Here is a 14,192-nt window from a genome sequence, read left to right as displayed (position 1 = left end):
TCATTTGGTACCCAATTATTTACCCACCTGATTCTACTTACCTGATTGATTTAAGCAATGCAACTTGGCATTCATTTATTTTTGCACCTGCACTAATTTCTTTATAATTTAGTTTTTCTACTACATGCATGATTTCCTCTAAACCAACATATGGAATTGGTAAATATAAACCTGTTATGTCAGATAAAAAAGACTGGTTCTGATTAAATAAAGATTTCATGGTAAAAAATAAAAAAATCTATAATTGCACAAGGGGTTCACATACTTTCAAGCAGCACTGTGTACTGTATGGTTCAGTTTAAAGTCCGTTTTTGTGATGGAAATTGGTCTCCCCCTTTTTACTCTTGCCACGTTCAGATTACTCTACTTGATGGGGTTGTGATGCTCAGTAATGCTCTCTGTGATTCTGAGGTCCACATTGCTAAAGCATAAATGGCTAAAGCAGCTAATCTCCTCTCATTTGGCTGCATATGGAATGGTTGGATTGCATTGCATTAAGAATACAGTATTGGTGTATGCTAATGTCAGACTACTGTAGTGCCAAAAGAAACCATTTCTGTCTGAACCATATGCCCAAAGATGTCTTCTCCTGGTGTAAATATTCAATGATTTTGTGGTAGATTGCTAATGAGATGACTTAACTGGATCAATTCAGCATCCCACAGGTTACAGCATGTTTCCTATGATCCAACAGATGACCGTTTGCCTAACTAACAAACAAAATTGGGTATTATTTTATATTATTAAGTATTGCCACACGTAATTGAACATACAGTACCTGACAAACCCAACTTTTGAAAAAAGGTGGTGTTCAAATATACAACATTTAGTAACATTCTTTTTCCTCTTAGAAGTAAAAAAAAATAAAAAATACAGAGTGGACCTCACGGATTAGACCAATTATAATAATTTTCTTTGCTGGCAATGGAAAGATATGTCTATACCCTATCTCCATGTTTGGAGTTCCCCAATCCTGGTATTCAGTATGTTTATTGTCAGATTATTTTTGACTCATTATCTATATATCATTGCATTAGATAATCAGATCAGTAGGAACCACATTTCAATCATTGTTTAATATAGCCTGCCCTCAGAAATCATGTGTGCCCAGCAATATTTGCATATTTTTAAGGTGATCTATACCTACTCTTATGTTTAGTTATTGTTATTATAACTTTGAAAATACTTTATCATTGTTTTAAATTGAATGTTTAATATTTTAGGGAGGAACACTACGTCCTCCCCTCAGTACTGATTCTCATTAACATAACATGAAATTATTTCCTTAGTTGTTTTTCTATTGCTTTACAATAGTTATGGTATGGAATAACATGTTATAACACTTTTTTATTTGTTGGTGTACAGATGTACAGTATACAACCCTCTATTCAATTGTATAGGCAGCAAAGAATGCTAACATGCTACTCTACAGTTCAACAAAATGCCTCAAAATAATGCCTTCATGAATTTGTATTCCAGTTGTTACTCAGTGCTTCATTGACGAATAGCTGCAGCTAAGTGACTGTGGTGTGTATTATGTGTAAAGACAGACAGGCATATTTTGGGGGTCAGGATGTATATTAAAGTGTCTATTACAAATCCATTCTCTTCATCTTCTTCCCAAATCTTTATGCCTTAAATACACTGCCTTTTTCTCATTATCATATCAGACAAACTGAATCCAGTCATCATACTGTATATAATCTCATATACTACGTTCGTAGAGCAGGTCTGTGTTGCCTTGACAATTTTGTGACAAAAATAATCTAGATTAAGGCTATGAATTGGTCTCTGAGAGAATATTTCTCACAGTAAGTGCATCTGAAATATGGACTATAATAAGTAAAAGTGATGATCTAATAGTGCATAACTGAAACCCTGAAATGTGACAGCAACATGCATGTACTACTGTAGCTTGTACTTTCATTCTGTATTACCTTCAAGATGTAATTCCCTTCAAAGATTTCAACAAATGATAACTAAGAACAATAAAAAAAATGCAATACCTTTACAATGTCTCATGATATTTTACTGTGTGAGATGTCAACTTTGAGAAAAAACATAAAGGCTATTGGGAACAAAATAATTTAATATCTTAAATATTTGTTCTTTTAGAAAAAGTATGAATAAGTCATTCTACACAAATGCAGTATCTCAAAAATAAAAACATATTTACAGAATGTATAGGAAATGGCATTTCATTATATTGTAGAAAATACTGAGCATTTAGTAACACAATAAATACTTCCTGATGAGAACATATTTTCAGCAAAGCTAAATCTGTGTCTTGACATTATAATACTATAAAAGTGGAACATGAACATGCACCATGTGAATATGAGAGTAACATCTCAACTATTTACATCAGAAATATTCAATACAGGTTGTGATCACAATATAGCAAAATAGGAATTATTTCAGAACCAAAACATATTTCCATTTCTTAAATTCACTATAGCAATTTACAACAAATATATACATTCCCCTGAAATCCAGTTCATACTGAAGAGGAACACTACATAGTAATGTGGCCAATGGCCATACGTTTCTCACACCCTTGGACCCCCATATCATGACCCAATGTGGATCTCAATCACTCCTCTCCCATCCAGGATATACAGTATGTAATAGGCCTACAGCCTTGTTTCAAGATATAACTATTGTTCTTCAAGTTCAAAGACATCTTCTTCTGACGCTTCTTGAGTCTCATCAACATGCATGGAGTTGTGGTCACCAATGATGACATACTTCAACTGAGACCCGTAGACCTCGATGCTCTCCGGCTCTGGAGAGGCCTGCACTTCCCTCTGGTGGTCACAGCTATAGTTGCTTCCCATCGTCTCTGCTCATCAACAGACATGGCAGTACAGTCAATGACAACAAAGAGGATCAATGTTAATATGAATGTATACTCTTTAAATACTGCAATAGCCTATGTGAAAGCTAAAGTCTCCTTTGTAGCCAGTGGAAAAAAATCTAATATTGGTGAGAAATAATTTGTGTGACAGTAATTCTGGGATAAAGTACTATAACTTACCAAGCATAGCATTCCCTGAACACTGAGTAAGAGGTTGTTTTCTTGCCACACGCATAGATTGGTGATTGCCATCGCCTATGATACAGTTGCTCAGAGTGGAATTGTGAATGTTGATGATGTAAGTCGGAGCAGTGTCAGGCCTCTCTGTTAATAGGGAAGAAAGGGAAGAAGAAAAGGAAGAGGTAAGAAAAATGGGAAATAGTATTTAACAGACAATGCTATTCCATTACAACATGACATACAATACAAGAAAAACATTGTTTGAGCTCATGGAAACATGAAATAGTGGGAATGGAAAGTTGTTATGTATGAATGACTGTACTTTTTCCACTTCTCTTTTATTTTTTACTTTAATGGTTTGACATTCCTTGATTGCATATCCAATTATTTCATTTGCTCTGTGCTTGTCTCAGATTTCTGCCCCAAAGTGTCTGTGTGTGTGTGTGTGTGTGTGTGTGTGTGTGTGTGTGTGCGCTTGTGTTGAAAATGGTTGAAAGAAAATAAGTTAAACATTTCTGCCCCAAAGTGAAAGTGTGTGTGTGTGTGTGTGTGTGTGTGTGTGTTTGTGTGTGTGTGTGTGTGTGTGTCTGTGTGTGTGTGTGTGTCTGTGTGTGTGTGTGTGTCTGTGTGTGTGTGTGTGTGTGTGTGTGTGTGTGTGTGTGTGCGCACGTGTGTTGAAAATGGTTGAAAGAAAATGAGTTAAACATTTCTGCCCCAAAGTGAAAGTGTGTGTGTGTGTGTGTGTGTGTGTGTGTGTGTGTGTGTGTGTGTGTGTCTGTGTGTGTGTGTGTGTGTGTGTGTGTGTGTGTGTGTGGTTTGTGTGTGCGTGTGTGTGTGTGTGTGTGTGTGTGTGTGTGTGTGGTGTGTGTGTGCGTAAGTTATTAAACCACTAGGGCTCACCTGACACTGATGCAACCTCCAGATGGTGATGGGTTGGCGGCGGCGCTTAAAGAAAAATAGGAGGAATTAGATTAACATGTGACAGTACGTGACTACAAATTGATGTGCATGCATCTACAGTACCTCTCTTTACAGACTCACAAAATCACTTAAGGTATTAATATAATCATATTCAAATGATGACTGTGGTGTAGACTTGTGAAGCAGGAGGGACCTACCTTGGAGACCTGTGACTCTTTCGAAAATTGAGGGCTCACATCTCTTTAGAGAGTTGTAGAAGAGTGTGCAGGCGCACCTTCCCTTCCTTAAGACTATCTGCAGCAGTTGAATGGCTTTCTGCATGTCTGTCAGTTGGGAGGAAATCATCTGGTTCTCGAACTCAGTGATGGTTCTTGTGTTCAACAGGCACTCTGATATTCGTTCCACCAGACAGGGCGTCATAGATTTGCTAAGAGTATGCAGCTGCAGTTGCAAGGTTTTTTCTATGACCAGAGGAAAACATAACATATTTGGAGTGTCATTAGTAACATAGTAATAACATTGTACTTATGTTTGCTATGAATGAGAAGCAGTATCAAGAGTAGCAGAATATCTAACAATCAGTGCGATTAAAAAAAGACAACTCAAACAGACACTTATTTTTGATATCTAACAATCTCAGTGCGATTAAAAAAGACAACTCAAACAGACACTTATTTTTTATATCTACCAATCTCAGTGCGATTAAAAAAGACAACTCAAACAGTCACTTATTTTTTTACTCTCGTAGAAATACCCAACACAACACATTATATCTCATTCAATATTGTAGCTAAATCGTTCTTGCGATTCCATTACATTTAGATAAGCACCTAAACTGTATTTGACGATCAAATTGATTATTTTCGCTTATTTGAATCAAAGTGATCTTCTTACCAGACAAGGTAGCAGCCTTTTCGTTACTTTGTAACATACTGTAGCTTTTTATAACACAATGTTAGAATTCAGTTTTATTACTTTCCACTTCAAAAATAACTCACACTTCCTTATATCTGCTTAAATAGGCAACGCATATCTCGTGAAAAGTCCCTACAAAAAAGGCGCATGCGCACGTTTTTGGAGTTTCCGAATTTCCGCTTTGCTTTGATCTGTTCTAAAAACAAATAACCAGTCAGGTTGGCATAAACAGATACAACCCATAACTTCACACCAAATCAGCCATATATTTGATTGATATTCTTATTATTGTTATTGTTATTCGTATATTCGCCTCTCTTTCTCTTCCTTGTACCATATATTTTAAAATTGTGCTGTGATGCCTCACATGGTTCCTGAAACTTTGAATTCTTAGCCTGGACAGATTTTAAGCTAAAAATGAATACATTTTCTGAGAGTATGATTGTATTGATTAATGATTGTCCGTCAGATAGTAAGTCACCAAATAGTGCTTTTTGTAAGGTTATTTTTAGATGAATATTGACCCTAGACCAAAAGTCAGACACAAGGGGGCAATGTCAAAACAGATGCATATTGTTTCGGTTTCCTTTTACATTTACATTTCCTCACTACAGAATCTGCATAGTGGCGATTGTTCAATGCCCCATATGGTGAGCACTCAACGTTTGGTTGCAATATTTTGCAGTATTTTAAATTGAAAAAAGCGTAGTGAGCGTAGCGAATTGTTGATATTATTTATTTTCATTGCCAACCCCATGCAGGCCTATCTTCCTGTCATCAACATGCCTTGAATGAACAATATATATTTGTACTATAGTACTGTTGGCAGAGTCACCTAGTCAAATGATGCAAACGTGTTATAGCTAGGCTATATGCATGCCACAAGTCAATTTGTTTTGTTATTTTGGTCAATTGGGTTTATTAAAAACAGACAATTAGACAGACAGACATACAGACAAAGCCCCATTCTGAAGGTCTAATGCAAAACTGAATTTCGCACATTTATGTGAACCAATGTACATACAAGTGTATAATGTTTCATATCTGTTTATTTTGTAGTCAAAGTATACTGGACAATGTTCAGGCCAAATTGCAAGGTGATGATGATGATGGGACTAAACCCAAGCCGCCAGGGGCAGCCTAGAGGGCACTCCACCAATCGCCTTCCACTTCCTGGGCAGCTATTAAGCAGCAAGAACATCGCTGCGCTGGCTGAATACACACAGACGCACGTCCCATCTGGGGAGGACACAGGTTATGGAATAAAGTGTGCGTGCCCTGGCCAACAATTTGATTGCATTCCTGAAACAGCAGGGCGGTGCGTGCAGTGCAGTTGGAAGAGGTAAATGGGTGGTGCTTGCAAATACCGTGGCGACCGGAGGTGTTTTGTAGGTGACTGTGTATCAACAGATGTGTCTGTGTCATAGTAAAAGCACTGCGGCTGTGGATCTGGATAGAGGCAGCTCGTACACGCAGTGATCGACTGGGAAGGTAGGACCCTCTCCCTATTTTCTAATGCTTGTATAGGCAATTCTTTTTTATTGTGATAACTAAATAGCGGCAATGTCCTTTTCCTTAATTTCGTTTTATTATGTGCGTAATGCAGAATGACATATCTCAGACAACCTTGTGTACAGATCTGTCAAATAATAATCAGTCTCGTCTGTTGAACGTAACTATTTACAATATGTGATTAATTAGGAGACAAGAAGACCCATACATCACGACAAATTCAACACTCTTGCATTATGTCTGAGGAAGGATTGTCTTTCATTGTAGCGCTAAAAGAACCAAGCCTGTGTAATCAGATTTCTATGAATTGTTACCTAGGTTGATTTGGGGGAAATAAACCTTAGGCTTTGGCTTACAGGTAAATGAAGAGAGAATGATGTCTGCAGATCACTCCCACCTACAGTATAGGTGTACTGTACTGTACTGTAGACTACAGAAAATATTAGCAATGGGTGTCAAAACATTTTTCATCAGTCATTTAAATCCCTTCAGTAAATGTTCATATTTGGACACCCACACCCACACCCACACCCACACCCACACCCACACACACACACACACACACACACACACACACACACACTGAATGAATGTGTTAGAGTCCGGCATCACAGACACAGCTGCCTAACTTACAACAGTCACTCTGTATCGCAACTATTCACAGAGCTGAACGGGTTTTCCGTTCTAGCTTGTGTAGTGGACAATGAGGCTTTGATCCCTGGCTGGAATGCCATCTAGATCCTGATCCATGGGGAATGTCAATTACAGAATGGTAACTGCAAAGTGAAACATTTTATTAGTCAAAGGCCATTTGGTTAATGAATAGTCCGTGCCCATCAATCATTCATCACGATACAGTATCTGATGTTGATACACAAGTATGAATTTACTCTGACCTTTGTCCTCCTCAATGCTTTCTTAATGCTCTCTGTAAATGACTGGGACCAAACACTAACATAAAATTAGCAACCCTTTCCTCCATGAGAATCACTTGGATATCTAAAAAATGTTGAGTCAAGGTATTGGACCAGTGTGGGACTTTCCAGAAAGGCATATTTACATGAGAACTGATACTGCACCATTGTGTCACAATGCAAAACAAAGAGGTTTGTTACTGTCACCTGTAGCTACGTACAGTACCTGTTATGGTTGAGCATGGGAAGCAGACAGTGGTAGCATTGTGAGACGTCTGTTCCCCTGCTCTCCACGCAATGCAGGAACCTTCACAATGACAGTGCAGAAATAAATGTGCACATTAAAGTGCAAGTATCAGTGTTTTGCACGTGTGCTGTAAATCAATAGTGGATAGAAGAGCACAGTAAATTTAGGACAGTGATGTTGGCAATATTGATTTGGCTGCAATAAATTCCCCAGCCAATTTAAACAACAGGAACATGTGGGGATAATGCATGATCAACAGCTTTTTTAGCCACTCTTCCTGCTGAATGTGTTTTTACCTTCACCATTTTTGTGGCCCTATCCTGCTTCCACAGTCATTTAATAATCCATCCTAATCCTAGATTATAGCTGTATTTCATATACTGTACCTTTTGGGATTGGATGGCAGAGATATTGACTCTGGGTCTTTCCTCTTTCATTGGGCGTAACATCAGTTCTAGAACAACATTCTTGTTCTACCTGCTCTGCTAGGTCAACAATCCCTCTCCCTTGCATCAGAAAAAAAACCCAAATGTAGACATTAGCACCACAAATGACCTGTGCGATGACATGATTTGAAATGAAATAACTCTTGGTGAAAGGCAAATGATTACATTGGTAAAGGATATATAATTGGGAAATGTCTCTTGCTCCCTTCTGAAAAGATGTCATCACTCCCCTCGATGTTCTGAAGTGCTGCACCCTAGATAGGAATCTAAAACAATGGCTTTGCCAATAGCCACATACAGTGAAGTACTGTTTGTCTCAGCAGAGGGGTAATAATGGCCTCTGTCTCCATTAACGAGAGGTGATAATATGTCTGTAGTTTTGAATCCTCTTGGTGTTTTTAAGCACATGTACTGTGCTAGTGATACTGAGTGATAGTATGAGGAGGCTGTTGGTTGAGTGCTTGTGTGTGCTCTTCTCCTCAATCCTGTAGGAACATGGAGGACATTGCTTCACCCTCTCCCCAGCAGAAGGGCTAAGACCAACAGCTACGAGGCAGCACTGAGACTCCCACCATGGCCAACAGCAGTCCAACCCAGGCAGAGCCAGCAGCTGTGGCTTCCCAGCCCCTGGTCTCCTGCAAGCTGTGCCTTACCGAGCACCCCTCAGATGCAACCAGTCAACTGCACACCTGCAACTGTGTCTTCTGCACTCTGGTAGGTAGACCGACAGACGGCATCAACCTCCTCTCACTGACGCCTGATTCAGTATCGAGAAACATATGTTTTTATTCTGTTTTAGTTAAGAAGATTTTTTTCTTGCTAGACATGTTTACAAGAACTAGTGGCAGTGTCTGCCAAACCCAAGAGAAAATATTTATCACTGCTTTCCCAGAAACGTTTTTTTTTTGTATCTTCGGAATGCAGTCTACTACCATTCTATTGATTCATTCTCAGTGTTAGGGTTAGTCAAACTGAGATGTTGGTTTTGTTGTTCCTTGACACAGATAGATTTCCTGGGTTGCATGGCAGTAGCAGGTGTTAATCCTTGCCTAGCAATGGAGCCATCTGAGTTGCTAGTGCAAGGTCAAACAGACAGGGATACCCTAAACACAACACACTGGTTACCAGTTTGGCCCATGGAGAATAAACAGTATGCACTTTGCTTTAGCTGGTTGAGGCCTGCTTCATCTGGTAAACAAAACAGAACTTGCCAGATATTTGGACTGCTTTGTTATCTTCAAAATAGTATGCACTCTAGTGCGGTTGACTGAGGCATCTAATCTTGACTTGACCTATATCCATAATAATACATTGTTGCTTCATTCAGAATGTTCAAGGACTGATACTATTTAACTTGTTTGTCGTGACCTGTCTTTATTCACTCGATTTATTATCTTTTAGCATTATTTATTTAACCTTTATTTAACCAGTAAAAACCCATTGAGACACAAAGTCTCTTTTGCCATGGAGACCTGGCCAAGAAGGCAGCAGCAGTAACATTATACAATTTAAAACATACAATCAAGACAATCAGTGCAACAACATGATCCAGCCTACAGAAAACATTGACACTCCTCCTGAATAGAGTTTTGCACCAGAGTTTTGAACTCTGTTTAGTGGCAAGTAGCAACCACCTAGAGGGCCATCTTATTGTTCAACCACATACCTAGAATGGTAACTGAATTGCTCTGGTATTTGTAGGATGGCACCTTTTCAATGGGTGTGCTCCTAGATGTAAAAATGCTAACTTTCTCTGGCTGAGAGCTAGCTCAGTGAATTTTATTTTTTTTGTTGTGCATTCAAGACTAGTTTGAGACCAAACAGGGAGGTCTGTAGAGACTGAAAGGCAGTCTGGAATTCTCCAGCAGCTTGCACCAGAGAGGTAGCATTTGAATAGATGACTGTATCATCAGTATACAGATGCAATTTGACTGGTTGTATCCCCTTTACTATGTCATTGATAAAAATGGAGAACAAAACAGGAGCTAAAAGTCTACAGGATAGTTTCTAAACCAATTGACAGCCCCTTCACAGAGACCAAAGTAACATAGACTGGCTAGCAACAGCTTGTGGTCAACTGAATAAAACACCTTTGAATAAATCAATAAACAATGCAGCACAATGTATTTTTTTTTTTTTTATCAAGTGTATAGCTGCAGTTATGGTGCTGTGCCCTGACCTAAAGCCAGGCTGAACCCCACTCAGGATGTTGTTTTCAAGGAGGAATTTCTTTAGCTGGGGGTTCACTAGGGATTCAAAGACTGTGGCCAGGATAGGGAGCTTGGAAACAGGGCAATAGTTATTAACATCTGAAGGGGGTCTCCACCTTTTAGTGGGGGGAGGACATAATGGTGATTTCCATTGTTTTGGGTATAGAATTGATCAATAGACTTAAGTTAAAAATGTGAGCCACAGGCTAAGCAATAATACCAGCTGCTGTCTTAGACAAGAGTTGACCCTGTTTTGTCCCTCCTCCTCTAGTGTCTGCAGCAGTATGTTCAGCTGGCGATCCGGGAGGGTGGCGGTGCCCCGGTCACATGTCCTGACATGGCCTGTCAGAGGATTGGAGCCCTGCTGGACTCAGAGGTACTGGATCTCATACGCTTGAGAACTACTGGTGCTCATTAGGCTTCATGGATATTTAGACCATTTTGAACCACAATCAATTGTTAGAATAATCCTTAATCCTTAATCCCTAATGATATGGCTACCCCACTCTTTACCATTCTACTTAGGCAATATTTGCCTGTACAATAACATTTAAGTTGGGTATGGGTATTATTCAATTCGATTTATTTGACTTTGAAAGTTAGCCAGCCTTTGAAAGTTATCCAGCAAAAAAAAGCAACCCTTTCTCTATCTTGAGTAATGCAACCATACCTCGCAGCAAACTGTAAGTGCTGCACAGCCCAATATGTTGCAATCAGGTCTAGTCTTGTTACAGGTCCCTCTCACTGTGAGATTAAGAGATTACAGTATCCCAGTGTTGAATTCTCAGTTTCTGTGGAGTACAACACACATCTATGCACTAAAGTGATCTTGTAATAATGACACATACATTCTTATCCATTTTGTTCTGTTGTTGCAGATAGCCTGCTTTGCCCCTGCCGATCAGGTGGAACTCTACCAACGTCTGAAGTTTGAAAGAGGTATCATGAATTAGCATGCTGATGACTGGAAACAGCCGTCTATTTCAGATCCCGAGCCATCTGGCTGGCATTACGTTAGGCAATCCCACAGGGTAGTGAGCTTTACATGCCTAGAATATTGTGGGGTTGTTGTCCCTACCCCTTCTCTTCCCTAACCCATCATAAAGGTTAATGTAACTCTAGCTTCACTGCAGATCAGCATACGCCAATTCAAAGTAGCTGTCCGGGAGGTACTGAAGTATGTAAATCATACTGTCCACTTGTGGTTCTCTCTAAAAGCTTTTGTTGGTGAGGAACCGTAGCTAGATGTTGGCATTAGAGGTGAAAGTAACATATGAGAGCATGAAGAAAATCTGTGAAAATACTGTGGAAACTAAAGCTCCCCCACTGGTTTGACATTTAACAAATTGGAATCTGGGGTTGGTTTAGCTCGGGGGTATTATTGGTATTTTTTCAATGTTACTGTCGAACCACACACAAAGAAACCAATATTAGTCCAATGCTCTGCCATAAATCACGACTTAGAAGATTGGATTGAGAAAGTAGAACAAAGTGCACAAAGTGTTTTTGTTTTGAGCGTTCCCTTCTTTTATGATTCATTCAGAAACTATGAGCTGATGTAGGCCCCTCCACATCTGTACACAATAATAGAAAAGACATGTAGAAGCTGACATCTTCATTTTTAATAATGTAAACATGGAATATAAACCTTAAATAGAGCTGTTTCATCTCTTTCCCTGATGCTTAGTGAACATCTTATTTGAATCTTCACAGTATTCTGTTGATATAAAACATGGCAAGTTATAAACTGTTCTAGGTTGCTTTTGTGAAAAATACTCCCATAATAATAATAATAATAATAATAATAATAATAATAGACAATGTACCATTTATTTCGGTTTCATTCATTCATGTAGGGGTGCAGCTTGATCCTAGTAAAGCCTGGTGCCCAGTTTTGAAGTGCCAGGCTGTGTGCAACGTGGGGCCCAGTGCAGAGGGCCAGCCTACGTCTGTGCCCTGCCCAGCCTGCCAGACCGTCTTCTGCTCCGGATGCAGAGGATCCTGGCAGGATGGGCACTTCTGCCCAGAGCACGAGCCCATGACATCACCCTCCTCAGAGAGCAGGTAAGTCAGTGACAGTGTGTTCCTCAGTTATGCCCTCTGTGTCACACCCTCTCTATTGCGTAATGTATATCAGGCATTGCCCTTGCCACCATCACTGATGTCATTAGGAAGTGTGGAGACTTTAATTGAATTCCATTGTGTATGGGAGTGAATCCATTTGGATGCATTGACAACACAAAGTATCTTGTGTGCTGGAAGGGAAAGTCCTTGATTACTCAAATACATTCTTATGCAGTATAAGGGGGACATAAAGAGACACATATTCTGAAACCCTTAGATTTGAGCCCTAGAGTGTGAGTCACAGCATGGACATTCAGAATAGTTTTTGAATAGGGGTTTACATTAGTAGTCCAAGTACAGTGTTGTTCATAAATCCCTACCTTGGTATTCAGTCATTGATACCCTTATAGTGTCTTCTCCCAAAATAAATTGTTCAGTTCAGTTAAGCCCAGCACTCAAACTAACCAGTGCCAAAAAAAGACAACAGATCTTTCCTCTTGACAGATCTTACAACCCCATTGAGCGCCCTGTGGTTTAACCCTGCCCCCCTCTCACCCACCTGTCTACAGGGTTCAGTCCTGCAGTGACTCTGACCTGCCAATCAAGCAGTGCCCCATGTGTGGTGTCTACATTGAGAGAAACCAGGGCTGTGCCCAGATGCTGTGCAAGAGCTGCAAACACACCTTCTGTTGGTACTGCCTGCAGAACCTTGATGTAAGTCCACCCCCCCCCCCCCCTTATATTAATACTGTAGTTGTTACTATACTAATACTGTAGTTGTTTAATTGCTCTTGTTGATGATGTTTGCTAACACATGTCTGAACTGGCAATGTTTATCTTCAGGGTGATATATTTCTGAGACACTATGATAAGGGACCATGCAGAAACAAGTTGGGCCACTCCCGAGCGTCTGTCATGTGGAACAGAACACAGGTGATGACAGTGTTTTTATGGTAACCGTTTTTCTCTGCTACAGTTGGCCATTCATTTACATCAGACTGACACCCGTCTGACTGCTCTATTCTCTCAGGTGGTGGGGATCCTGGTTGGCGTCAGCATCATCGTCCTGGTGACATCACCGCTGCTCCTGCTGGCCTCGCCCTGCATCCTGTGCTGTGTGGGCAAGCCCTGCCGAGGCAAGAAGAAGAGGAAGAAGAAGAAAGAGCTCAGCCAGCAGCCAGACTCTTCAACATAATAAAGAGTCCTCCTTGTTATTCCCACCTCACACACATACAGTACAGTACCACCCTCATGTGCCAAATGTCATGATGCCAAACCAGTCTTGTTAGGTGCACAAGTGCCTCATCCTACAGTGCCTGGTATTTGGTGGTATTTGTTTTGCCTTCCATTATATTATGCAAACTTAGCGTTGTTTATGAAATAAACAATTGTAACATAGGAAAATCCTTAACCAATGCAAAACATTGTTTCATATGTGTGAAGGAAATGGCATTATGCACTGTGTTCGGTACTTGGAAAAATGATAGGGCTTTAACAGTGCACATAGAAATATTTTCTGCTGCAAATGTTTGTTGTTTCCACCTGGTGTTCCAGACCAAAGGTTCTGATGGATTCTGTGTACTACTCTAATGTATGTAAATATGTATTTATGGATGTGTGAATGTATGGTGTCTCTTGTGTTGTTTCTACTTTTTTGTTGATGTTTCTGCATCAGATATTTTGTAAAAGCTCCATTGTATTAAAATAAACATCAGATATTTAACATGTATTGGCTGCATAGGTGTGTTGGAAGATAATGTCTACTGAAATGTTACAACATTTCAACTTTTCCAACAATATCTCTACAACAATTACTTTTGCACAAAATCAACATTATTTGTTTCAAAATCATAACCATATCTAATGTCAACCAGGTATTTTAAAGCCTCCCACTGGATGTCACTCTATGTAGGCTATGTTGCCTTT

The 14,192-nt window shown here is 39.6% G+C and overlaps 2 protein-coding genes across 2 annotated transcripts; one reads left to right on the top strand and one right to left on the bottom strand.

The window, feature by feature from the left end:
• Positions 1-2,093: 2,093 nt before the first annotated feature.
• LOC310810988 (uncharacterized protein) lies at positions 2,094-4,978 on the bottom strand. The gene is made up of 5 exons (XM_083678943.1): positions 4,853-4,978; positions 4,156-4,419; positions 3,938-3,982; positions 3,038-3,181; positions 2,094-2,842 (listed from the first exon to the last, which is right to left on the bottom strand). Exons 1-5 carry the CDS (start codon positions 4,887-4,889, stop codon positions 2,658-2,660), a joined length of 675 nt encoding a protein of 224 aa, XP_083535069.1. The 5' UTR covers positions 4,890-4,978; the 3' UTR covers positions 2,094-2,657.
• A 1,097-nt stretch (positions 4,979-6,075) lies between these two features.
• On the top strand, positions 6,076-13,993 carry rnf144b (ring finger protein 144B). The gene is made up of 9 exons (XM_083679383.1): positions 6,076-6,215; positions 6,301-6,364; positions 8,484-8,706; positions 10,474-10,578; positions 11,081-11,141; positions 12,059-12,266; positions 12,836-12,980; positions 13,110-13,199; positions 13,297-13,993. The coding sequence occupies exons 3-9, from the start codon at positions 8,566-8,568 to the stop codon at positions 13,459-13,461; spliced, it is 915 nt and encodes a 304-aa protein (XP_083535509.1). The 5' UTR covers positions 6,076-6,215; positions 6,301-6,364; positions 8,484-8,565; the 3' UTR covers positions 13,462-13,993.
• Positions 13,994-14,192: the final 199 nt, after the last annotated feature.

This window comes from Argentina silus (assembly GCF_951799395.1).
Source record: "Argentina silus genome assembly, chromosome: 10".
NCBI lineage: Eukaryota > Metazoa > Chordata > Actinopteri > Argentiniformes > Argentinidae > Argentina > Argentina silus.
The sequence above is the reverse complement of the archived record's forward strand: the minus strand, read 5'-3'. Positions and strand labels throughout refer to the sequence as shown.

Coding starts and splice junctions, on each gene's coding strand:
- rnf144b (XM_083679383.1), top strand. CDS start 8,566: ATGGCCAACAGCAGTCCAACCCAGGCAGAGCCAGCAGCTGTGGCTTCC. Junction 11,142..12,058: donor ACGTCTGAAGTTTGAAAGAG/GTATCATGAATT, acceptor TCATTCATGTAG/GGGTGCAGCTTGATCCTAGT. Junction 12,981..13,109: donor ACTGCCTGCAGAACCTTGAT/GTAAGTCCACCC, acceptor GTTTATCTTCAG/GGTGATATATTTCTGAGACA.
- LOC310810988 (XM_083678943.1), bottom strand. CDS start 4,889: ATGTTACAAAGTAACGAAAAGGCTGCTACCTTGTCTG. Junction 3,182..3,937: donor GGAGGTTGCATCAGTGTCAG/GTGAGCCCTAGT, acceptor CCCTATTAACAG/AGAGGCCTGACACTGCTCCG. Junction 2,843..3,037: donor TTCAGGGAATGCTATGCTTG/GTAAGTTATAGT, acceptor GTTGATGAGCAG/AGACGATGGGAAGCAACTAT.